Genomic DNA, 26727 nt, shown 5'->3' with positions numbered 1-26727 from the left:
AATATCAAATAACATCTTTAAACATACTGTTTTAGGGAAAAGAACATATACTAGATAGAAATGTCATTCTTATTTATCCCTGTAGGACACTAAATATGTAGAAATGAGTAGTATTTAACTTCAAAAATTTGTTGTTAAAATAAATAAGTAGATGTTGATTATTTTAGAAAATCATTTTGAAGGAAAAAGATATTATGAAATTTGTCATCATAAACAGAACTTAACACTTTTTAAATTGAGATTTTATTTGATCACATTCTTGGCTGTCTTTGATCATGAGCCTGCATTTTAATTGGGAAAGCAAAGACTTGAAAATATATTAGGAGCAACCTTTTGGGATACCCTTGGATTTATTTTATACTATAACATCTAAAACATTAGCTGAAAAAGTAAATATGCCACTAGACCTTTTAACTTTTCATGCAATTTAATCCCTTTATCTCCACCTTGTTTCGAGTTCTCTTGGTATTCCTCCTGGCAACCCATGGACTAGCACTATGTTTACTGCTCAATGAATGTTTGCAGTGTTGTCATGTACACAGAAGACTTGACCACTCTCCTTTGTGTCTTTTAGGACTACCCTTTATAAAGCCTAACCTAGAACTTGTACTATTTTATAAGACATTATTGATTGGTTCATGTTTTCTTGAGGATTAGGCTGTATCTAATTCTCTTTGGAGGCATAGTGGCAAGCCCAGGAAGCAGCACATATTTGTTGACAAATTAATATTTGTGCCATGATAAATATGCAACCCCAGGAACTCCTTAGCAAATGCTGTCTTTAAATTTCTTTAATACCAGAACTTACTTAAAAGATAACCAATTGATTGTCTCTTTTGGAAACCCAGAGTACCTATGGTGTGCAATTTATGAACATGTCTTAAATTCTCTTTTAGTCATATTTAACTGCCTCGTATTAGGCATATTAGGTCTTCATTTTTTGGGGGCTCCTTGAGGGCAGTATTTGCATATAGTTTGCGTATGCATTTCTCACAGTTCTTAGAACAATACCTGCTGTGTACATATTTTTTGAAATTATTATAATGTAACTATTTGGAGAGACTATTTGGTACTACATTTGACTCTTGCTTCCCCAGTGTTTTTTTTTGCATTTAAGGCATCTGAACTGACTTTGGTCAACGCACCAGTGAGATATCTTTGTGGGCTAAGGCAGAAATAATTCAGAAATCCCTTTTGAAACAGGTGATCTCATAGCTCCTCTGTTTAGAAGTTGCATGCTACTATATGGGCATAAGGACAGGGGAGCTATCACTTTGAGCCTCTGGGAATGTAGGCAAACTGTCAGTGGCTTCTATATCAAAAGGCATAGAGACCAAAGGCCAGAGACATTGAGCTGTTCCTATAGCATCGTAGCCTATTCCCCTTCTCTTGTGAAAACAGTTATGTAAACTACCTGCTCAGATAGGTGACTGATAAGAATAGGTGGAAGTATTGTCATTGCTTCTCTACTAAGTGTATGATTTTTAAAAAGACTTCTCTTAAATTCTCAAATTATTTATCTGAATATGGTGGAAAGAGTGCAAGTACAGAACTTGGTCTTGGGTTCAAAATCAATTTGCATAACTTTCTGGTTACAAGAAATTAAGAAATGTCCTTAACTAGACGGTTTCGGTTTTCCTCTTTTCAAACTTAGACAAGGTTGCGTACCTCTTTGGTTGTTTGAGTATCAAACAAGACCATGTCTTTAAAGTGTCTATTAGCTAACAAATTTTTATTTATTAGTTAATACTTTATTTAATATTTAATACTTATTGCCCTAATGCTGCCTTCTTAATATTCAGTAAGACAAATTGTTATATCTAGAAATCAGGATCATTAACACATTCCAAAGCTTCCATAAAACGTGGACATTTTAAAGACTGAAGAGCACAGTTACGTGTTTGATTTTGTGCTGTCCATCACACCTGCAAACTGGAACAATAATCCAAATGATATGTATGGCATTGGCAGCTTATGTATTAATAAAGAGCATAAAGATTCTTTGACATCTGTAGAGTAACAAGAAACACAGGAAGGTGACTTGTATTATCAGCAAGAGGAAAAATAAACTGGAGGATTTGAAAATATGCAATGTGGTGGGAGGATTACAATAGCAATGAGGGAAAAATCCATCTGAAATTAAAACTCCAAACTTGAATAAACTTTAACTTAGCCATGTAATTGACAGAAAATAATTCAATCACTATTTTCTTTTCATAATTTCACAGTGGTTGGATGAAAGTATATCAGTAAATATAAAACTGTCTGTAACTCACAGTCATTCAGTTGAGCTTCAAAAGAAAATGTCTTCAATATATGTGTCATGGGACTATCTTATCAGTAAGATAACCAAATGTCAGTATTCTTTCTGTCCTTCTTTAGAAACAGCTAAAACATATACCTCAGTTTATTGAATTGTATACCAGAGTGAATGGTACTAGAATACATTTTTGTTGAGAATGACATGACCACTGACAGTATTTTTGCTTTCCTTAAAGGAATAAATTGTCAAGAGTTAGAAGCAGGAAATAAAATTTAAAAACCACTCAATGGTCCATCAAATGAAAATACTTAGAAGTTAAGGAGTAGTTTTAGATTAAACTGCTTGAAGAGCTCTAAATTTAAACACCAGGAGCTATTTTATACATTATTTCTAAATAATTTAAATTAAGAATTTTTTAAATGGAAAATCCACATGTCATTATAAAGATAGAATGCTACAGGATAGATGTTCTTAATACCCAGGGAGTTCTGCTCCGGTCCGTATCCTTTAATAAAAGCTATAGACTTACAGAAATATAATTCATGGGTTATATTTAGGGAGGAACAGTTGTTTGGATTCTGCAAAGTGAAACTTGTGGCCTTCATTTGAAGTGATTTTGAATGATACAATGTAAGTCCCCTTGAATGATACCTTTGTTCTTGTTGTCTAAAGCAAGGAGACTAAAATAGTTTATTAAAAACATGCATCACAGTTCTACCATTTGAGGAGAAATAAAGGCTTATACCTGATTAATTTTGAAATCATCCAAAAGAACAAATGATCGTATTTATTTTTAACTAGAATTGTGTAATGCTATAATAAACCCTCATTAACACAGATAGTAATTTGGAATTTGATCATTGGGAAATCAGCAATATATACACTATTTGCTAGGCAATTTTAAATCATTAACACAGATACTAATTTGGAATTTGATCACTCGGAAATCAGCAGTATATATACTATTTGCTAGGCAATTTAAGTATAAAGATGATTGGCATTTAATTTGGCTAGGAATAAGGGCTAAAACAGTATTTTTGGAGACTGTTTATTGAGCAGTCTTTATCAAATTATTGTTGACATCGTATTATGGCAGAGTATTCACAGTTCAGTAATAGATGTGCTCAGATGCTTAAAATCATGTAGAGAAATTACGATAGGTATTTGGGACAAGAGGAGATCAACTCCAACTGGGATGGAGATCAGGTGAAAGGGAGTTCTGTGAAGGAACTGGAATTTATTTGACTGTTGAAGTAATGTAAGGCAATGTAGAGGTTGAGTTTGGGTTTAGGAAAAGGAAATCCCAGTTCTCATTCTGGGGTGGGGGATGGCAAAGATGATGACTCTGAAAAAGAGTCTTTTTAATTTAGCTTGGGACTGTGTATGTGAAAAAATTCCAGATACTGAATTGGGACATATTTAAGAGGATTTTGAATGGTTACATTTCATTTTGTAAGCAATAGGAAAGTCTAGTGGATATAAATAGGAAGCAATTTACTAGGGCAGGTAGAAACAGGAAAATTAGAAAACATAATAATGATGTAAGAACTTCATCCAGGATGATGACAATGGAACAAAATGAAAAGCTGAATTTGAAAAATATTGTATTAGGGAAGATATAGAGCTGGGCAAGTAATCAAATGCCAGAGCTGGGCAGAGAGTGGAGTCAGGGACAAGTCTGAAGTTTTATGCATAGTGGATGGATGAAAGAAAAAAAGCTATGCTATAATAAAGAGAAATAAAAATATCAGTGAATTATTTTGAGACTAGAAGATTAGTTAGTCTAGATGTAAGTCTGGTGAGATGACTATTCTATCGGGAAATTTGGAAGCCACTAACTATGCAGGATATATAGTTATTTGTAACTATATATCCTGCATAGTTAGTGGCTTCCAAATTTCCCGATAGAATAGTTACAAATAACTATATAGTTACAAATAACTATATATCCTGTATAGTTAGCAATGCCTAACTTCATAATAGAGGTTAAAGCTAGTGATCGATTTGAGAACCATTTACCTTAACATATTAGTTAAACCTGTGGAGGTTGGTGAGGATGGAGAGAGTGAATAGAAGGAAGAAGAGTTGGGTAGAATTGAGTCATGTGTAATGTCCACATTGTTAATGGTAGAAGAGGAGTCAGATAAGAATTTAGAAAAATGAGTTTATGCTAATACAGAAATATGAGTGAGGAATTATTATAATGTAGAATCATAGAAATCAAAGATTTGGGAGAGTTTCAAGAAGGAGAGGTGAACAGCTGTAGTTGTAAAATTCCACAAACGAGTATGTGAAGCAATATAAGATTTATAATATTGACAGAAGGTTATCACACAATAAAAAAATACAGCTTCAGGAGAAGGGGGAAATAGACAAAACATGTTTACTTTTGCTTAGATTGGTAGAAAACTTAATACTTTCATAGGTTTTACATTTCTATTTAATTAGCTTAATTTAATAAACCATTTTCATGAGTAGCTAAAACAATGCACCACCCACCCATCTCATGTTCTCATTGGATAAATTACTAGTTTATTGGAAGACATCTAAATGCCTTTAAATATAGTCTAACTTTGTTTTATTCATTACTTAGGCTAAACTTTCCCTCAAATAGGATCATTTTGCAAGGGTTTACTATTTTAAGAAAGTTAACGTATTTCCACTCCAAATTGCCTATGTTTTAGTTGTCTGTATTTTTAAAATATATTTCCTTCCCACCCTCCATGGATAATAAATTTGGCCTTGTGAGACATCAAGGCATTAGACCAAGTAGCAGACCTGGCCAATGAAACTTTTTTGCAAAGTTTCTAAATACATATATTTTACAAAATATCTATCCCAGTGTGAATCTTAGTATTAAGAGGATTGGGAAGAGGACCTAGCATTTAAGAGAAGGCACTTTATGCTCGTTTTCAAAACGTATGTACCCAATCATCAGGCTATTAGATTTTAAAAATTGAATCAGTTTTAAATAAAATTTGGGACATGATTTTGAGGACTATTGTTGTTATAAAAATTAAATCCAGCTGGGTATTTATTGGCTTATTTATTTGTTTATGCAGGTTGATAAATAAGTTGTTATAAATGTGCTCAATTCATGTTTCATATTTATAAAATAATTGATATCAAGAGGCCATTCTTCTAAATACGATGGTCCAAACTTTTATATTGCAGCTAGTGATGTTAATTAATCTCCCAGAATACCACTAATTTTGAAACCAGTGACAGTTCATAGAAGCAGCACACTATGGCTGTAGATCAGCCAAAGAGGTGCTATATTCCATGAGAAGTTATCAAAAGCATTTATCTTTTGGGAATTCCATTTCTTTCTTTCAGAAGTGAATCTTAAGTGTGACTTGATGGGACAGATTTATGACATCATTTGCCTTCAACTGTAGATAAAATAGGAGCGACTGTAAATCTGGTACCATGTCAGGAAATTAACCAGAAATCTTTTTATTCAATTCTGCTTAATGACGAAGATTTATTTCATCACAGAGAGGGGAGAAAAGAATTTTTCATTCAATATTTAGAGAGTATATTGTAAATACAAGCACCTTTAGTAGTAGTAAAGTATGGCGATTATTTAAATCTCATTAAAGCTTTAGGTTAGAAATGTCTGACTTCAGGCTGTTTCAAGTCGAGCAGATAACATAAGCAACTGGGGCTGGGGAACCTTAAGAAGAGTGGGAAGTTCTTGTTAGGAACAAGGAGGAGTTCTCCTTACCACAAGCTTTAAAGGGTTGCATGTGGGTAGAGAAAAAAAAGTATGACTGAATTTGAAATTATTCTTGATTTAGTATCATGGACTAATCTTTACAATGCCACTTTCTCTCTTCTAAAAACCTATAGGGAGAAGATACACTCTACATAAAAAATAAGTGGCCTATGAAAATTATTTTATTAGTAGTTAATATTATACTTATTAGTGATAATATTTTATTTAACCTATTTTATATATTTCCAGTAAAAACGGTAAAATAGTTACCTAGATTATGACTTTGCTGTAATTATAAAGATCATTAGTTTTCCAGTGAGTGTCCTCCCTGCTTTGCTGGTATTTCAGAGAAAGGAAGTTTCTACATAACAGTTTCTTTCTCCATCCCCTTCGGTTGATGGGGATTTATTATAAGGAAGGAGAAATAAGTAAAGAGTCCTGTCACTGTTGATGTCAGGCTTTGTGGAGAACTGGCACCTTATTCAGGATACCACAGAGATTCCAGTGTAAGATGGAATTCCGAAGCTAGGCCGGGCGCGGTGGCTCACGCCTGTAATCCCAGCACTTTGGGAGGCCGAGGCAGGCAGATCACGAGGTCAGGAGATCGAGACCATCCTGGCTAACACAGTGAAACCCCGTCTCTACTAAAAATACAAAAAATTAGCCAGGTGAGGTGGCGGGGGCCTGTAGTCCCAGCTACTCGGGAGGCTGAGGCAGGAGAATGGCGTGAACCCCGGGAGGCGGAGTCTGCAGTAAGCCGAGATCACGCCACTGCACTCCAGCCTGGGGGACAGCAAGACTCTGTCTCAAAAAAAAAAAAAAAAAAAAAAAAAAAAGAATTCCGAAGCTATCATTTTTGGGTCGTGGCTTCTCTTCATACAGGTTCTATATGCTACACTTTGCATACACTATTATTGCATGTAGTCCTCACACAGAGTAACTCTTAAGATAGCAGAAAAAAATGGAAGTTTATGGCAGCTAAATATCTTGCTCCAAATCATCCAGTTAGTGGAGCTAGGATTTTAACTCTGGTCTGCCCTCGAAGTCCAAGCAAGTTCTTTTACAAATACTTTTTCTCTGGGGCAGGATGAATAGAAGTAGATAGATTATATGATATGTAAAATCGTCTGAAATACACAACTCTTTTGTTTTTTAGATATCTAACCTGAGAGCATATTTCTAACCTCTTTGTTTCCTATTTTATTTATTTTAACGTATTCTGTTGTAAAAATGAAAACCCTTAATAAGTAAAATCCAGATCTATATGCCAGACAAATTAAGAAATTATTATTTACTTTGTTAATGGCTCTTTGGCTTATTATAAAAGGTTTTCTTTAAATATCCCCCATTAAAGTGTATGTTTTCATTAAAAATCCAATTAATAAATATTCTTAACATTTGCTATCTTAGATGCTATCTATCTTATAGCAGAAAATATATAGAAGACAAGATATAGTTTTGAACTTTAAATAACTTAAATCAGTAATGATGGAAGAAACACATACAAATAGTAACAGAATCAAAAATAAATTAGGAAACGTTGAGAATATATGCTGCTCTGAGGGTTGTAAAAAAAACTAACAAATGAGGTGAAAGAAGGATGAATAGGAAAAGCACATGTGATTTTTAGGGCAGTGAAATTACTGGTGTATATACATGTCACCGTGTATTTGCCCAAACCATAGAATGTACACCAACAGTGAATCCTAAGGTAAACTTTGGGCTCTGGGTGATGATGAGATGTCAGTGTTGGTTCATCATTTGTAACAATTTTTTTTATGGTGGGGGATGTTGATAATGGGGAGGGACTATACATGTGTAGGGGCAGGAGGTATATGAGAAATCTCTATACACTCAGCTCAAGTTTTCCATGAACCTAAAACTACTCTAAAAATAAAGTCTACTAAAACAAAAATAAAAAAGCACACACACGCACAAACAAACTGAGAAACTCATTGCCAGAATGGGATTTGAGGGAGAAGTAGAATGCTGTTAGGTAGAAAGAGAGCTGGAATGGAAGTAATCATATCTCCTGTATGTGTACCCAGGTAGGCATGAGGGCAAAGCATGAGCAAGTGCCTTCTTGCCTGAGATATGGGATGCTTGTCCTCAGTCGTTAAAAGAGGGGGATGGAAAGGCAGGAGGAGGCCATATCCTGGAGTGCCTTGACAAACAGACTAAGTTGTTTTCATTTAATTGAGAGAGTCATTGCTGGTTGTTGACCTAGCAAATTGATTGTTAGGTAAGTTGCTTGGGGAGTGGTGGGACTTGATTAGAAAGAAGAGACAGGAGACTCATGAGGAATTTCAAGCATAAGGTGGCTCTGCCTAGACCAGAGAAATAAGAATGGAAGGAGGGGATAGATAGGAAAGATGATATGGTAATAAAATGTGCAAGACATAGAAACTGAGAGTTAAGGTAAAGAAGGAGCTTGGGTATCTAAGAGAAATTTTGAGAGTAAAGAGCTAGAAAGACTCATGGGCAATTAGGTAAGAGATTTTCATGAGGTCAATTTTTAAGAACCCATTTATTTTTATTTATTTATTTATTTTTTTTTTGAGACAGAGTCTCGCTCTGTCGCCCAGGCTGGAGTGCAGTGGCGCAATCTCGGCTCACTGCAAGCTCCGCCTCCCGGGTTCACGCCATTCTCCTGCCTCGGCCTCCCGAGTAGCTGGGACTACAGGCGCCCGCCACCACGCCTGGCTAATTTTTTGTATTTTTAGTAGAGACGGGGTTTCACCGTGGTCTCGATCTCCTGACCTCGTGATCCGCCCGCCTCGGCCATTTATTTTTTTTAAAGAAGGTATACTGCACTTCTAGAATAGGTGATGATTGTATTTTTTTGTTACCTAAGGAATGAATCCATGCTAACTAAAGACAATATTATGTAAGCATATAAAAGCACCTGTGGTTTTGATAGAGTCAATGTTACTTTAAAAGGATATTATAGGGTTTAACAGAGTTTCCTACTGGTATTGAGGTATCTAATGGCTTCAGACCATAATAAGTATTGCTAGCAAAAAGCTATAGTGTGATAAGCATTATTACTGTAGTAAAGAATGAATGGTGCTTTCTTTTCGTCTCTATTGCTCTGAGGGATGGGATATTAGTTTTCCTTCAAAAAAAGCTTCTATCTTAATTACAGAAATGCAAAGATGTCTGTAGAAATGAGTATTTTTCATTAGGTTGCTGGGTGCTTCCCACAAAATTGGATTTCTTGTGGTAAGTGAGGAAGGGTAAATGGGTACTGACTAGGCCACTGGCATTGTGTGCCACAATTATATGCCAGGCCCTGGGATTAGCATATATCGTCTCGTTTAATCCATAAAACCCTGTATATTTGGTTCTATAATAATCTTCTTTGAACAGATTAGAAAATGTGAAATAAAATAATTTAATTGACTTGTCTCCATATAAAACAGCTGGTAAGACTTTCTGAATGAGGACAGCTGTAGTGGGAATAGTAAAGTGCAAATGGACGAATACAACATACATTTAGGTGTGAGAACTAAACAGCCTTGGTGATCAATTGGATATGGATCTGAGTAGACTTAGGGCCAGGAGTTATTTAGGATGGCTCCATGGTTTCTGGCTTGCAAATCACATATAGAGTTGTTGCATTCCCTGAGGTAGGGGATATGTGAGAAATATATGTGGGAGAGGAGATTATGAGTTTGAGCTTAGGCATGCTGTTTGAGATGCGTGTGAGATACGCCAGGAGAGAGATTTAGCGGGCTACTGATTATGAGGATTAGGAGGCTTAGAAGATAGGAATGGACTGAAGATAAAGCTTTTGGGGTCATCAGTTACAAATTAATTATTAAAGGCATGGATAAGTATATAATATTTCTCAAGGGCAATGTGTAGAATAGAAGATAAAAGGGCTGTGTGTGACACCCAGGGGAACAACAGCCTTGAAGGGGAGGGCAGAGAGAGAAGCTTACAGAAGGGACTTGATAGGAGTGCCCAGAAGTGAAAACTCCTCAGGGTACACACAGTTTCATTTTAGAGTTTAGTGATGCCATTTCTTTGTGAAATAGCTGTTACAATATTGCTCCTCCTCTGCATCTCTCCTCTGTCCTTATTGTGTTGAATGGTATATTTTGCATTTCCATCGTAAGAAGAAGATATAAAACCATTTCATTTAAACTGGCAGTATATGTTGTATGACTGACATGGGTATTTGTACAGTTGTTTCAAAAATCGCAGGCAAGTTTTGACAGAAATACTGGTGAAATCTTCAAAATGACAAACGCTTATCCTTTGCAACATCCTGAGGCTGGAGACAGGGGAGATAGGGCCTATTATAGTTTTTTCTTCAACTGCGACTTTTATTTCAGGAGTCATTCTTAATTACAGCTGATAGTAACTTTGAAAGGTTTATACACGTGTATACCTCACCAAAATGTAGCTCAAATAGTCTAAGTAGGAGTATTCATGTAAAACAAAAATATCTTGGTGAACAGACATTTTTATCGTGGAAGTTTATATTGTTTATACAAAACTCCTTAAATAACATAACTATGACTAGGATAAAGTAACTCATGTTTCTGGAGACGTTTCATGATTATACAGTTGTGTTAGTTTATTTTTTCATTTTTACAAGTATATACTGTAACAACTATAAATATTTGATTAACAGGAGTGTCAACAGACTGAAAGAACCCTTATAAAAATAACGCTATAGTTATGTCAAGTGAATTTAGTTAAGCTATATAAACCAGGAATTAAGTTCCTGGTTTTCTCTCAATTTTAATGTAAGTTGAGATAAGAATATTTCAAAAGGTACTTAGTAGTCATAGGCATGTTCAGAATTAAATTAGAACTGTTAAAGATTTTTTTTAGCTGGGCATGGTGGCACGCCTGTAATGCTAGCTACTTGGGAGGCTGAGGCGGGAGGAGAATCATTTGAACTCGGGAGGCGGAGGTTTCAGTGAGCTGAGATCATGCCATTGTACTCCAACCTGGGCAACAAGAGTGAAACTCCGTCTCAAAAAAAAAAAGAAAGAAAGAATTTTTTTTTTTTGGAAAAGTAGTGGCAATATATTTGAAGTAGTTGTTCAATAAAGTACTAATAAAAACACAAATTTTAGGTAGATTCTAGTTTCAAATATGCAGTAGAACTTGTTCAGTTCTTTTTAGCATCAGACCAAAATTAGTTTTCTTATTTCAAGCAAAAGAAGAATAAAGCATAAAATATTTGGAGTTCTGCAAAACTCCAGGGTATTCTAGATTCCATGGCAAAACTAATCTGTATTCCTTGAGATAAATTTGCAGTACTAAAATTGTTAGAGTATCCTATTTATTTCTGTTTTTTTTCTAATCTATGATTGGTAAATTGACATCTAAAATAAATCAAAACATCTTCAAAGAGCCTTCCCAAAGGCTTTCTTACAGACCTTCCAATCTTATGCTTCTTTCTAGTTTCTGTCTATATTTTGTATTAACTATAAGGTAGGTTGCTATTTTGCCTCTTTACTAAATAAATGGCGGTATGAATGTTTTTGATTTTATTTGTATAATGCTTCATATCACATAATTTTTAGAATTCCATAATCATAATGCCTTGGTTTAAGAATATATTAATTTTACTTAGATTTAGACATATAGCCATTTAAGGAATTACATTTTTAAAAAATAAAATCATTTCTTTGTTCTTTCACTTATTGATCTCACTATATGTCAGTAATAATTTTTCATGGGGGGGGATAGGCTGGTTATTTTCTATATCTTAAAATCTGATTTTTTTTATTTGTTGTAGGTTTTACTGGGATTTAATAATGCTTATAATGATGGTTGGAAATCTAGTCATCATACCAGTTGGAATCACATTCTTTACAGAGCAAACAACAACACCATGGATTATTTTCAATGTGGCATCAGATACAGTTTTCCTATTGGACCTGATCATGAATTTTAGGACTGGGACTGTCAACGAAGACAGTTCTGAAATCATCCTGGACCCCAAAGTGATCAAGATGAATTATTTAAAAAGCTGGTTTGTGGTTGACTTCATCTCATCCATCCCAGTGGATTATATCTTTCTTATTGTAGAAAAAGGAATGGATTCAGAAGTTTACAAGACAGCCAGGGCACTTCGCATTGTGAGGTTTACAAAAATTCTCAGTCTCTTACGTTTATTACGACTTTCAAGGTTAATTAGATACATACATCAGTGGGAAGAGGTAAGATGCATCTTTTTCTTTTTTAAATCTATATCATGAAATTGTTAATTATGGCTGTTTTACAATGAACAACTGTACAATGTGTAATGAGTTTTATGAAATTCAAGTAGAAAAATGTATTTGACTCCTCTTTTCCGTGCATAAGTGATACATTTGTATCCCTAAAATATATGATGAAATAATGGATTTGAATGAACTGAAAAAATAGTGATCATTTTATGCCAATTTATATTTTTAAATAAATGCACTTTAATCGACAATTATTATCTTGATCAATACAACCCCTCTCCCCCCTTGTTTTTTTTTAATCTAATATAAATACATCAAGTACCATTATTTTGATAAGGATGTGTAGGGTCTGATTGCTAATCTGGCACATCATTAGCTCTATGAGATAGTGTGGTTTTTGTCTCCTCTAATATTGAAGTTTCACAGAATTCATGATTGGGTAAAACAGATTGTTTCTTTCTTTCCAAATTGTGTATATAAAAGCTTTGATTTTAGCGTATTAATTTTGCTTATTGTTATGCCTTGCCTATAGTAACTTATTATAGTTTTTCCCTATTAGTTCATTTGATAATACTAAAAAGGAAGATATTCATGAGGGACATTAGTACATAGAAAACACAAAGAGTATAGTGAATAAATGGAGTGAATCTGACCAATCAGGCCCATATTTTGGTGAATAGAGCATCTGTTGTTAGGCAGTGGGTGGGACCTGAGAGGGCTCAGCCAACTGGAGTTTCCAAAGATCTGAGTTAAACCATCATCAAGCAAAGGAGTTTATATCCCTATCTTCAAAGTCTATTAACCATTTTGACTTCCTTTTCTTCCTAAGTCTTTTTGTATTAATTATAACCTGAATTTTATTGTCTGCATAAACGTAAGAGTCCAAAAGACTTGTAGAATACCTAAACCAACACTAATGAAAGTCATATAAAGTCATATACTGGCTACAGATTATTGCTTTCCTCCCTACAGAAATACTGTTTAGCATTTTCAAGAGAAATTATGTTTTTAAATATGTCATAAAATGGAAGTTCTGTTTGATTTCTGTGAGGCGGTAGCAGTGTTTTTGTATGTGCTTGTCAGTGACATTTTGGTTCACAGGATTTCAGGAAATGACATGCAATAATAAAACACTGCATAATACACTGATAAAAAGGCATAAAAATGGATCATTCTTAAAATATAGATATGGGATATATTTAAAATCAAATGAAGCACATTTGAGAAATCAGATTCATCTTGTAATTTTTCTCTATATAGCACATTCTATCTAAAATGGAATAAATGTTCAGTTCTCAAAGCTTTTTTATGCTAATTTGAGATTAGTACCAAACCAAGATGATTCTTGCTAATAATTGCTAATATTTATTGAAGTCTTATTACATGTCAACTAGTATGTTTGATTCTTTACATATATTAGCTCACTGAATCTTCCTAACAGCACAATGATGTAAATATAATTATTGTCATCATTTTACAGATGAGAACAGTTAAATACAATAAGATAACTTGTCCAGATTCATAGAACTAGTAAGAAGTGGAGCTGGGATTCCAAACTTGGCAACCAGACTCAGGAGCTAGTGCTCTTAACTGCAAAACTATATAGGTTCTTACTATGATATATAATGTTTTAGTTATAAATATCTAAATATTCCACCATTTTATAGATTGTCTAGTGAATTATAGGGAACTTTTCTTAAGTAAGACTGTGGGCCATGCGATGCAACAGTGTTGAATAGTACCTCTTAAAACAAGGCCACAGAAAAATATTTTAACAAATATCCTGTGAGAGGAAAGTCACTGATATAAATATCCAGTCAATTAAAAATATAGTAGCAATGTGACTATTTTTAATATCTTGTGGTTTTAGCCCAGTTACCCTAGAGAATGGCAGCAGGATGAACAGATGGCATCCTATCAGATAAAATGGCAGGCCATGTGGTCATATAAGAGTATACTCCTTAACACCAATGTCCTTTGGCTTCTGGCAGTAATTACAGGCACCTAGATCTGTGTAACATGATGTGTTGTAAAGATGCCATGATAAAATTTAGGAACATCAGCTCGCTGCTGTCATTATTGTAAAATGCAATTTAATATGCACTTACAGACATTTGGTAACCAAGCACATTCAGGCTGGAGTTGTGAGTTGGCAACATGTTCTTATAAATAAACGACCTTGGTAATAAATGAACCATAAGCCCATTTAGGTGAAGAATGTTTTCTTGATTATATGATACCCCCATGTAATATCATATATCATGGGTATTTAATGCCCGTTAGTAATACTGTTCAACAGGGAAGAAACATAGTCATAATCCAGAATTTAATACAAATCATCTTTCCATCTTTCCACATGTTTCTAACCATAATCACCAAGAAACTTGAATGGCTCCAAAACTGGAAATCTCTCTACCTGGTTTTTGTAAATGTCACCAGGATGTGTTTACAAGTAGAAATACAACAAATAAATCAGAAAAAGTAGCTCTGTGAGCTTTTGCAATAAGAATGCAGAGGAAGATGTGAGTTCACCCACATGTCTTTGGTTCTGGGTGTTTTAGTATCAAGCTGGCTAATGCTAAATTCAGTAAATTTGGGGAAGTAATGTGTGAAGCCTGGAAGCTGCCACTGTTCTAAATGAATCATTCCTGAGGAAAGCTGCCGCCTTCTATAGGAAGCTGCTTCCATCTTCAACAATACATTTTTTTTTTTCTGGACTGAATTTGTTCAACTGAAAAACAAGAAGAAGCCCTGATGCCAGATAAATTAGAAAAATATTATGAATGAGATACAGAAGCTTTAAAATTTTGTGCTTATGTTATTATCATTACTAAAGCTGAATTAGTGCTGAATACAGGAGGAAATAGCTGATTTGAGCAACTAATTTATGAAACACATGGTGTTAAGAAGTGAGGAGGGAAGTTGTTTTCATGAACCAATTATAAGATCAATAGATTTGGGATGTAAAAATAGCTTTCTGTGACATTACACTGAAACTTTATATATATTGCTAGGTGAGGTAAAAACCAGAGACAATTTAGATAAATCAAGCCAGAAATTTCTTTTCTTGTAATAGCTAGAAAACTGAGGTGAATCTTTCCAATTTTTACATTTGGTTTTAAAAAACTATTATTTGAATTCAGCATTGTCGTTGTTGTTATTGTATTTAAAGACAGTGACCCAAGCCAGACTGCTATTTCATAACCTATCACAAGGGGAACAAATTCCGTGTGATCTTCCTAGGAGACATACGGTGAGGAAATCCCTGGAAATTAAATGGAATATGTGACAATCACAAGCCACTGAAGAGATAAAGAGTAGATTAAGGGCTTAGGGAATAGGAGATTATTCCGCTTGTGAAGGTGAAGAGTTCCTTTACAGCTGCTGATCTCAGTCATTTTATCAACAGGAGATGACCTTCGAAATTCTTTAGAGGTTTAGGAAATACTAATTGCAAATGGAAATGCTACTCTGTAATGATTATCTCTTTGTAGGACATAATGTCATAGATAAAGCATAAATTCTTCTTAATTTTAAAAAGTGGGAAATGCATCATTATATAATAACTATGGCTTTGGAATATATAACTGTAATATTTTACTTTTTATTCATCATTTCCTATCTCCCCAACCTCCCTTGGATAGAACTGGGACATATTACAATTAATTAAATACATTTTGGGACAGGAAAGAGGGCCTGTGGTTTTGATCTTATGTATCTATAGCAATTTCAGATGAATAATGTGTCTTGAACATTTCAATGCTTGTCTTGAAACCAATATTAGATTTTTATGCTGGCTTAGAGATAGTTTAATATACAAATTATGTATAACAACAGAGCAGTAATAAGGAAATTTATTCCATAGGGAGCTAATGCAGATTACAGTTTCTATCTTTGGTTAATTTTAGCATTCAAATTGGTGTAGAGTAGAAACTAACTCTTACTATAAATTGCCTATCTATAATTATACAATACATGTTCTAATTACTTTTATATTTTAAAAAACACATAGGATTCTAAGACTTGCCATAAGCAAACAGCAGAGTTTTCCCAAACCTGCCCTGTACTAGAACTTAGAGAGGCTCCCTCTTGCTTATCACATCAAATCTGTGTTTCCTTGCTGTGCCTTCAATGCTCTCCAACACATTGTTCCCTGGTCTCACCATTGTCACTTCATATTTGCACCCAACTCTTTTCTGTTTGTTTGTGTTTCAGTTTTACAGTGCTGCCTGCAGGAAATGATTCTTTCTGCTTCTATAATTTTATTCCTGTTATATCTCCGATTTGGAAAGCCTTTTTTTTTTTTTTTTCTATCAGTCCTTTAAAAATCAGACTTAAGGCCGGGTGCCCTGGATCACCTGAGGTCAGGAGTTTGAGACCAGCCTGGCTAACATGGTGAAACCCTGTCTCTACTAAAAATACGAAAAGTAGCTGGGCATGGTGGCGGGTGCCTGTAATCTCAGCTTTTCGGGAGCCTGAGGCAGGAGAACAGCCTGAACCTGGGAGGTGGAGGTTGCAGTGAGCCGAGATCATGCCATTGCACTCCAGCCTGGGCGACAAGAGTGAAACTCCGTCAAAAAAAAAAAAAAAAATCAGACTTCAACTCATTTCCAGAAGGTATTCTACATTGACACACTCTACTGTGACAGTCAATACCTTTCCGGTGAAAATTTCTACTGGCTCTACATGCATTTGTTCGTGATGATTTGGTTACTAATGCTTTATTACACACATTTTGCTTTCCTTTTGCCAGATACAGATATCATAGGGAAGAATCTGTGTCAAATTTTGCCCTTGAATCTTTTTGTATATTAGTGTAGGGTTATAAACACAATAAATAATCAGAGCATGTTTATCCACTAAATACTGGCAATCTCCCATGTTCTAAATCCGTTAAATAATAAAAAGAGAGTATCCGTTCTTCACTCCCAAGCATTTACTGAGTAATCTCTATGTGGAGATGCTGCAAATAAGGATAGAAGACTGATGCCAGTTTTGTAAGAAAAGCAGATGTGAGCAAATAATCACAGATGGTGTGGGAAGTAGTGGCACAAATAAGGGAGGGGGCAACACAATTCCTTTGCACAAGAGGAGGCCTTCAAACATACTGAACTGAATTTTGAATCTGGAGTATGGATTACCAGGCTGAACAAGTGGGCCAGGCAGAAGAGCGCGTTCCAGAAGACACGAGATACAAGCAGCCTAGCGCAGTAGATGCAGATTCCCAGATTGAGTTTGGAGATGTAGACCAGAATTTGCGCTAACGATGGACTTAATCAAAAGGTGCCATTGATGCATTTTAGGCAGGAGATTTACATTTTAGAGTGCTACAGAATGAAGAGGGTTGGAGGCCACCGTGGATAGAGCTAACAACACCAGTTAGAAGAGAGGTTTATCACTTCCTTGCATTTTTTTGTATGCAGTCGGTGTCAAACACACTACTTTTTTAGATAGCTAAAAAAAGGTTTATCTTTGCCAAGTACTCTTGCTGTCAAAAAATGTTTGTATCAGTTAATGAAATATGATAAGGCCTTCTATGAAGTCTATTTGCAGTGTTTTACAATTTTAAATATCACTTATATTGGAGGTTTCAATTTTTATGATGGTATGGAATGGATTCTATACCAGAAATTAGTGTATATTTCAACTGGGACATTATTTTCTATGTAATCTAGGGAAAATCACATAAATTGACTTATTTATGCCCACAAACAGTCAAACAGTTGTGAAGTTCAAATGAAATGAATCATATGGAAGTTATCTGAAATATTTAAACTGATATTTCTGTAATATTTATAAATATATTTATGATGACATCTTTCTGAAATTAACACATCTACTAACACCAACATTATTGCATGTGTGTGAATTGCCTGATATTTTCTGCAAGCAAGTATTGATTCTGCTAAAGACCACTAGGTGTCCTCTATTGGTTATGTTACTTTAAGGTTGCATCTTCTAAAATGCCGGACTGTTTTCTTTGGAATTATTCATTTACATTCTCCTAGAATCATCTATTTGCTTGGCTAATTCATTTCTTGAAAAAAAGAAAAAAAGATGACTACGGATATTTGTATTTGTATATGTAAAATGATTTCTAACTATACTTTCTTCTCCAATTAAACAGAGTTTTAAGTTCCTTCTCTAAACAATTATTAATATTGTGAGATAATTGTTTTCAATATTATATTATTTACTTTTTAATGTGATAGCTTAACAGATATGCTGAAGTTTTAACATACAATATAATGAGTTCTATTTGGAAATGAAATGTTAAGTCAAGGCAATTGCTATGTCGCCCAGGCTGGAGGGTAGTTGGTTCCATCTCGGCTCACTGCAACCTCCGCCTCCTGGATTCAAGTGATTCTCCTGTCTCAGCCTCCTGAGTAGCTGGGATTACAGGTGCCCCCAACACCCCTGGCTAATTTTTGTATTTTTAGTAGAGACAGGGTTTCACCATGTTGGCCAGGCTGGTCTTGAACTGCTGACCTCAGGTGATCTGCCCACCTTGGCCTCCCAAAGTGCTGGGATAACAGGCGTGAGCCTCTGCGCCCGGCCCCAAGACAACTAAAACGTTTTAACAGGGTGTGCGTGGTGTATATATACGTATGTTAAAGGTAAGGCTTAATTTTATGAATGCTCTTTGGTCAGTGCCCTGTGGCAGATCTGTATCATCTCAGTGCTTTTGACATGGAAATCTCAGTTAAATGTCAGAATATAAGATCCGATTTGAAATGTTCAGGCTTCCCATTTTAAGATTAAAACATTCAACCTTCTTAATGCCCAGTCCTTGTCCCAATCTGTTTTCTTGTTTTGCAGGTTTTTCTATAATTCAATGGCTATATATTGATAATAATCAGATTGATATCCAAGTTTCTAAATTATGTACCTAGTTGCCTCAATGTCCACATGACTCAGTGACATCCTACAAAGGTATCTCAGAGTTCCTCAAGCTCAGTAGGTTCATTTTTTCTTTGAATCTTCTCCTTTTCCCTTATTTCCTGTTGCTCAAGTCAGAAATCTAAAAAGTATTCTTCTCCTTCTCTTTTAATTTCTAAGAAATAACCAAGTCCTACTGATTCTACTACTTCCCAAGTGTGGTTGGAATCTTGTAACTTCTTCACTTTATCCCCTTATCACCATCCTAGTCCAAGCCAACTTGTCTCTCATTTGGATTTCTATTCTCGATTCATAACTATCTTAAAATTCACCCTTGCTTGCCTTCTCAGGAACTCAAAAGTGGTAGTTTTGAAGAGTAGCTATTACCATATTACCCACCTGCTGAAAATATTTCTGTAATGTTTCATTGCTGTCAATGTACAATGCAATATTCAAGGCCCTTTGAAATTTGTTTCTGGCCAAACTCTCTCAACCTGAGAAACTCTTTGCTCATTATTCTTTAACTATGTTGAACCTCTTTAGTTTGCCAAATACCACATTTCAAATCCCATGTTTCATGTTCATGAAAATATGTGTTCATGTTTTCTAGAACTTTTTTCCTTTCAACAGTTTCAGATTATCCATCTCATTTTATTTAAGCATTGCTTCTTTCAGGTAGAATGAACTAATCTCTCAGACACAATTAGTTTCATCTATAATGGATCTGGTATAGCTCCTTGTGCTTCTGCTTTGTAACATTCATCTCTTTTGTAATCTCTCTAAATCTGTGCCTTTACAACTACATATCAGATTCCAAAAGGGCAGATATCATAGCTTTCCTGCATCTTCAGTTCCTAGCATAGTGTCGGGGAAATAACTGGGCTCTAAGATACTTGCTAAATGATTTCAGTTGTTCCCTCAATGGAATTTCAATTCAGTAGGAAAAGAAAACATGTAAATAAACAAACCAATAAATAAAACAACAATGTCTTGAATCCAGTATTATAAGCATTTATAGTGTAAACAACAAAACCAAGAGAAAGATATTGTGTATGAGGGTGTGATAGGGAGTAGAAGAGAGGTTCTAGGGAAAGCACACTAAATATGGCCACTTTCATATCTAAGTGTGAAACTATATGACCTTCCAAGTGGCAAAGTCTGGGAAGTCTTCCAAGGGAATTTAGAAATCATGGAAAAATTAATCAACATCCTCATTGACAGTATGGGGATAATGATGATTTTCTGTCCAATCTCATAGAATCTAAGGTTCAAATGAGATGTTATTGTTGAACATACACTTTGAAACTAAAAAGTTTATAGAAATTTAAGTTATATTATGAATGTTTCTATGAATTTAAAATATAAAAATCTCAAAATGAGTTTAATTATCCCTTCATTGTGCTTATTGCCCTGTCAAATATTGAAAGAATTATAAATACTATTATGTATTACTCTTTTTTTAGAGATAGGGTCTTGCTCTTTGCTCAGGCTAAAGTGCAGTGGTGGAATTGTATAGCTCACTGCAACCTTGAACTCCTAAGCTCAAGGGATCTTCCCACACAATTGGGATTACAGGTGCATGACACCACTCCTGGCTAATTTAAAAAATTTTTCTTTTGTACAGACAGGGTCTTGCTATATTGCCCTGGCTGGTCTGGAACTCCTGGCCTCAAGCTATCCTCCCACCTCAGCCTCCCAAAACACTTCGATTACAAGCATAAGCCAGTGTGCCTGGCCCTTATTATGCATTACTTCTCAAAATATACCAACTGAAGAACTGAAGCAGCAGATGCATCAGGCTAATTTAGGACAAAGCACATTTAGCCTTACATTTGTCCAGTTTCCAAATAGATGTCTTAGTTTTTCCTTTCTTTGTGCATGCAGATACCATATATATTATGGCTACTGCTATTTTAGACTCATTTGTGTGCTATTAGAGTGAAAGTTGCTAATACTATTGGTTTATGAAAGTTGGAGACACAATTTGTGATGTGCTTCTGGTTTAAACTTGAAGTCTGATTTAATTGCCAGAGTGTTTTATAATAAGCATGGGTTACTTTAATTATCCTAGTAATTATCTCAGTTGAACGAGTCACTTTAGTTGGTCTTGTATATAGTGCCCCTATCTACAAATAAGAAAGGTGTGATGATACATGATGGACATTGGAAAGGGGTACAGTGATATCCAAGAATATTTTATTGTTACAAATAACTAGGCAAAATCAAACTAATCTCTGATGAAAATGTTAAATATACTTATCTAATGAAAAAGGGAAAATACATGCTTTGTTACTATCATTTTCTACTAAACCAGTCTTTCACTTTAGTCTGATTCAATGTCAAAGGTGTTTTTACTAATTTAAAATTTGGAAAACAAGATTATGCCTGCATTATTTCAAAAGAATGATTGATTTAAATATAAACATACTTTTCGAAGTATATCACCAGTTGTCACAGAAAGTCAATTTATGAGGTACTGTAACTGTATTATGAAAGCTCAAGAGTAAATAAAATTAGAGCCCTTCAGTTGCAACAGGTAATGGCTGAGAAAGACCTGCTTTGACTTCTTTTTCTGTCTTGCTGATGTGTGCAATTTAGATTTTGTATCAGATGAGTCGTGTCTTAGTGTGAAAAGGAAATACATTTGGTTGGTTATATAATTCTGGTGGCTATTTTGAGTTAAGTCTGCCATTTAGACCATTTTTTTAAGACAGCTAAATTCTTTTTCTTATTACATTTTAAAGTGAAAGTAGACATTGAGTAAGGATTCTGGAGACTGGTCCCAGGGCTCCAGATAATTTGAAGCAGTTGCAAAATAAAGGAATGGTAGCTATTTTGATATAATCCTATCTAAGTCAGGAGTAGTGGGATCAGAAAGGGTTTCCCACTGAGATTGTTTGTAGGTGGGAATATTTATAATAATTATTTCAATTTGCTCTTTTTTTGTGGAGATGTGAGTTGAGAATGGGGGAATTCAGAATTCTGAAATGAGAATCAGGAGTATCTTGTGCAAGTCATGTTCAGACATTTTTCTCATATTTAAAAAATGTGAATGATAATCAAATGGAAAATTCATATGAAAGTGCTCTGTGAACTCTAAAATTGAAAGTCTAAAGAGCATATTTATATAAGATATAATTAGCGTGTCAAGTTAATTCACTGATTCTTTCACAGAATCTATGAAAGAATGAAATTTTTTTCTTCCTCAATATTCTGGATCGTAGCTGAGATTAAAATAGTAGAATCTGGATTGTGGTAAAATGTGCTTTTAAATTTAGAATACAGGAACTATAACTACCTAAAAGTACCTAGCAGTAATGCTTGGGAGATCAACTAGCTTTGTGAGTGTGACAGTTTCTTAGTGTGGGAAGTGGTTCTCCATTGTGTGAAAATATTTATTTTGGATGATACTAAGGAGAAGGATAAATGTTCAGAACAACTCCTTTCAGTTAACTGGCAATGAATCACAAGCATTCGAATTCATAGGTTTTAACAATACGGTACAATTAAAACATATTTTCTCATTTTTATCTAGAACTGAAATTGAGAGAAATGTAGCTCTAGATAATCTTTCATCTAGTAAAGATCACTTTTTCTTCTCCTGACACATATTTGTTGTAGAAGCGAGACAACTTTGTAATAACAGTGATTACTAAAGGAGTGCCAGTAATTACCAATGTGTTGGGAAAGACTTATTGAAGAACTTCTAGATTTGTAATATTTTAGGTCACATAAACACTGACTTTAGAATAATATGATGATGTATAGATTGCAAGGTAGTATATGTATTCACTGTCTTCACTGCTAGGTTATGAGTAATGGATTCTTGAAGTTCTAAGTGACCAGTTTTCTGCTCTCAAACATTTCTTGGGAATTGTGATATTAAGAACTAAAATTTCACTATTGGGAATGATTAATTTATGTTTCAAGATCTTTATCATCTTCAAGAGTATCCTAGAAGACGTGAAATATACTTTAAGCTATTACTAGATAACATGTTAGCAGGCTATTGGTTGACAGGTAGCTGAGAGTAATTCTTTATACAGAAAGGATAGGTGCATGAATATGAGTGTCACAATCTGAGGGACAGAATGCGCATTTATATGAGCAGAAGGTTCAGCCAGAATGTGATGAGTTTAGATTGACTGGCAGAGGAGAAAGGAGGGCACCAGTAAGCAATAAACATTTTTAAAAATTCACAGTTTTGCTGAAGTCTTCCTGCTGCCCCATTACCCGGATTTGCCTAATGTCAAAGATGATTGTTTTATTGTTTCTAAGTGTTATTGGGAACTTAACCAACTAAATCCTTCACCCTTCTCATTTAGTTGAATCGTTATTTCATATATTTCAGAAATTTTCACTGGCTGGAAATGAGGTAAGCTTATGACTTCATGCGAAAAACATTTTTAGTGAGCACATGTCGTGGTAAAATGCTGCAATTTTTGAAGAACTCTGTTTAGTACTACATTTCTTAGATGTGTGATTTTATACAACCAGTTTAACATTGCATATGTAATTATATACTAGCTATACGAAATAAAAATGAGACTCGTGAAAATTTCACATCTTTATAATATCAAATATAGAACTTAATCATATATTAATTGGCCATATGTATACCATATGCTGAGCTGTGCTATCTGATATAAAGATGAACAGTAACCACTGCTAAAAGAGAATTTGTATTTTCGTGGCGGAATTAGAAAAGGAAATAAATAATCATAACAAATATGTGTGAATTCCCATCTATTGTGAATTATTGAATAGAATATTTCGAGAATGGCTGTAAAGCTACATTTTGGCTCCACTGGAAAGACCTCCACAATCTATTTAGAAAGGCTTCTAAGAGAGCAGGAGTGGGGAATAGTGATGTTTTGGCCAGATGATTACAATCCTTTGATAGTCAATTGAAATAAAAAGGGGCTGTTACATACCATGCTTTACTAAAATGAGATTTCCTGAGTTTTAAAAACAAAAAAAAATTATTTAAAATAATATTAATATACTTTTGAGATTGCAAAATAACTTCCTTATGCTAGAATATAATATGAGACATTCATTTGCATTCAAATCATACACATTTTTGAAAGAACCTTAAATGGTTTTTTTGTTGTTGTTTTTAGGGAGAAAGAACAATATATTTTAATTTTATAGGCAGTCTTATAAACTCTGCATTTAGTCAGAGAACTTAACAAAAAGTGAACCTAGTTCCTCTCTCTCCCTTTTTCTTGTAATATGGATGCCCTTGTAGGAGACTCTTAACCAGGAAATTTATCACAATTACAAAATAAACAATTAGAAATATCTAACAGATTATCAAGAAACTGCTGCATTCAGGCACTTGCATGACCAACAGCAAATCAGTTATCCTGTAGTTCTGAAAACACTTACCTTATTCAAAGTGCTTCACTTGTCTTCACATTTTCCATGAGTATATTATTCATTTACTTGTAACCCCCAGCTTCTATTTCAGCATGGAGTCACTTCCAACACCTGTGTCTGTTGTGGCTGTTGTCAGAGAATCCATGTATTGATAGATTCTGTTTGAAAAACCAATGCATTCTTTCCACCAAAAGTTGTTGTAAAATATCTCTTCAGTTGTAGGACTGTTTATCGATGGTGTTTTTATTGTCATTGCTGTTGTTACTCTTGTTTTGGGAAGAAATCGCAGGCAGTGAAATTAACCAGAATTTCGGGTTAGATAATAATACCTATTTTCTAATAAGTGAGAGGTCAAAGGATGCCAGCTGTAATTCCTGCTCTTAGGAAATCAATTCCTGTCTCTGTGAAGTCCTATTTCAGAGACTCAGGCTGCTATAAATTCCATTGTACCTTGAACTGAAGAATGGAGTATTGAGGTTGAGGAAACCAGCATGATCGACCCCTTAGTTGGAGAACCATTAATTTTATGTTTTTATTAATTGCTATATCATTCATTTTCTGCCTTTCAAAGCTGCAAAAACCCACATTTGTATAAAAAATAAAAGCAATTAAGGAGATGACTAAATTCAGGATAGGACATTTCCAGATTGGCAAAATATCTTACTCAACTTGCAAGACCAAACATATCAGATTAATTATTTTCCTTTCTACCCAGTATAAATCTCTGGATGATAATTTATTTTGTTCAGTTATTATTTGACATGAAAAGCAAATGCTTCAGCTTAAGAACTACAACTTAAATTTGTTATTTTACAATAGTTATTCTAGAAACATATTCTCCTAAATTATATGATTTTTAAAAGTTCATTTTTTTCCAAAGAAACAATCAAAATAGTTTCCTCATAGTTCCGTCATGCAAAGAATGTTATTGTTACAGACTTGAGCCTACAAAATAACACAAAGATTTCATAGAATTTGGGAGTTTCCTTGGAGTGTTTTCCCATAGACTTTAGAAATCTTGATCCGCATGCTCCAGTATGTAGTCTGTAAGTTGTCAATAGTTTCCTGAAGACAATTTTTTTTTCAGTATTGGGAATGTTATCATGCAGGCCAAAATACCTTAGTAGCTTCTCACAGCAAATGTTAATATGTCACTCCCACTGCATAACCATCATAGGTGGGCTAGCGGTCCTGCTTCTTGTCATCTCATACCTGGATGTAGACTGACTAAGCAGCTTCCATCATGACCACTGCTAGTCATTTTGACAGGGAGATAGATTGCTCTGTAGGGTTTTAAACAATCAGACTCAGAAGTGATATATTTCACTTCCTATAACTTTTTTTTTTGTTTGTTTTTTTGAGACGGAGTCTCGCTCTGTCGCCCAGGCTGGAGTGCAGTGGCGCAATCTCGGCTCACTGCAAGCTCCGCCTCCTGGGTTCACGCCATTCTCCTGCCTCAGCCTCTCCGAGTAGCTGGGACTACAGACGCCCGCCACCACGCCCGGCTAATTTTTTTTTTGTATTTTTAGTAGAGACGAGGTTTCACCGTGGTCTCAATCTCCTGACCTCGTGATCCGCCCGCCTCGGCCTCCCAAAGTGCTGGGATTACAAGCGTGAGCCACCGCGCCCGGCCTTCGTATAACTTTTTGGCCAAAATGTCACAAGGCCTCAACCAACTGCAAGAAAGTCAAGAAGAACAATCCTACCAAGTAACTGGGCATCAGAGAACTGAAGCAATTTGCTTAATAGCACTCCTTCAGTAGTTGGACTCGCTGAGAGATGGAGACAGGGTATGTCTTGAACAGATCACCAAGTAGGGCTGTGACTAACTTATATTACCTTTGTAACTGTTCAAAATAAAATCACCAACCAGGTTGATCTCTTTGTTTTTCTCTGATGGATGTTTTTGGTCCCAGACAACCATTTAGCTAGCTAATGAGGTCATAGTGGAGGAAATGTGATCTATGTTTTTATAATACAGCTGCTGTATGACCCATTAATTGATTATTCACTTTTTCTTTTTTTGAATAAATATATATTGGATTCATATGCTATGCATATAGATTACAACAATACACAAAAATTAATTTCTTAAATAGCCTAAAGTCTAGTCATATGAGTAAAAAACAAATAAATGAAAAATTAGAAAAAAAAAAAAAAAAAAAACAGTTCTCTTTGAGGATGTATCACAGCTTTAGAGGCTAGGGAAGGCTCCAGGGAGGAAGTGATACCTGAACTAAGACTTATAAGAAGACTAGGACTTACGAAGAAAGCCAAAGAAATACATTCTA

At 34.8% G+C, this 26727-nt stretch overlaps 1 protein-coding gene across 1 annotated transcript in view; it reads left to right on the top strand.

Moving 5' to 3' along the window:
- Window positions 1-26727, top strand: part of HCN1 (hyperpolarization activated cyclic nucleotide gated potassium channel 1) — a 407076-nt gene that overhangs the window by 31578 nt on the left and 348771 nt on the right. The window contains exon 2 of the mRNA XM_030814040.1: window positions 11743-12166. Within this exon, the coding sequence (XP_030669900.1) occupies window positions 11743-12166 (424 nt within the window). The remainder of the gene's footprint in view (window positions 1-11742; window positions 12167-26727) is intronic.

The sequence above is a fragment of the Nomascus leucogenys genome, chromosome 6 (assembly GCF_006542625.1).
Source record: "Nomascus leucogenys isolate Asia chromosome 6, Asia_NLE_v1, whole genome shotgun sequence".
Classification (NCBI taxonomy): Eukaryota; Metazoa; Chordata; class Mammalia; order Primates; family Hylobatidae; genus Nomascus; species Nomascus leucogenys.
Note: the sequence above shows the minus strand (reverse complement) of the source record. Positions and strands in the feature narration are given on the sequence as shown.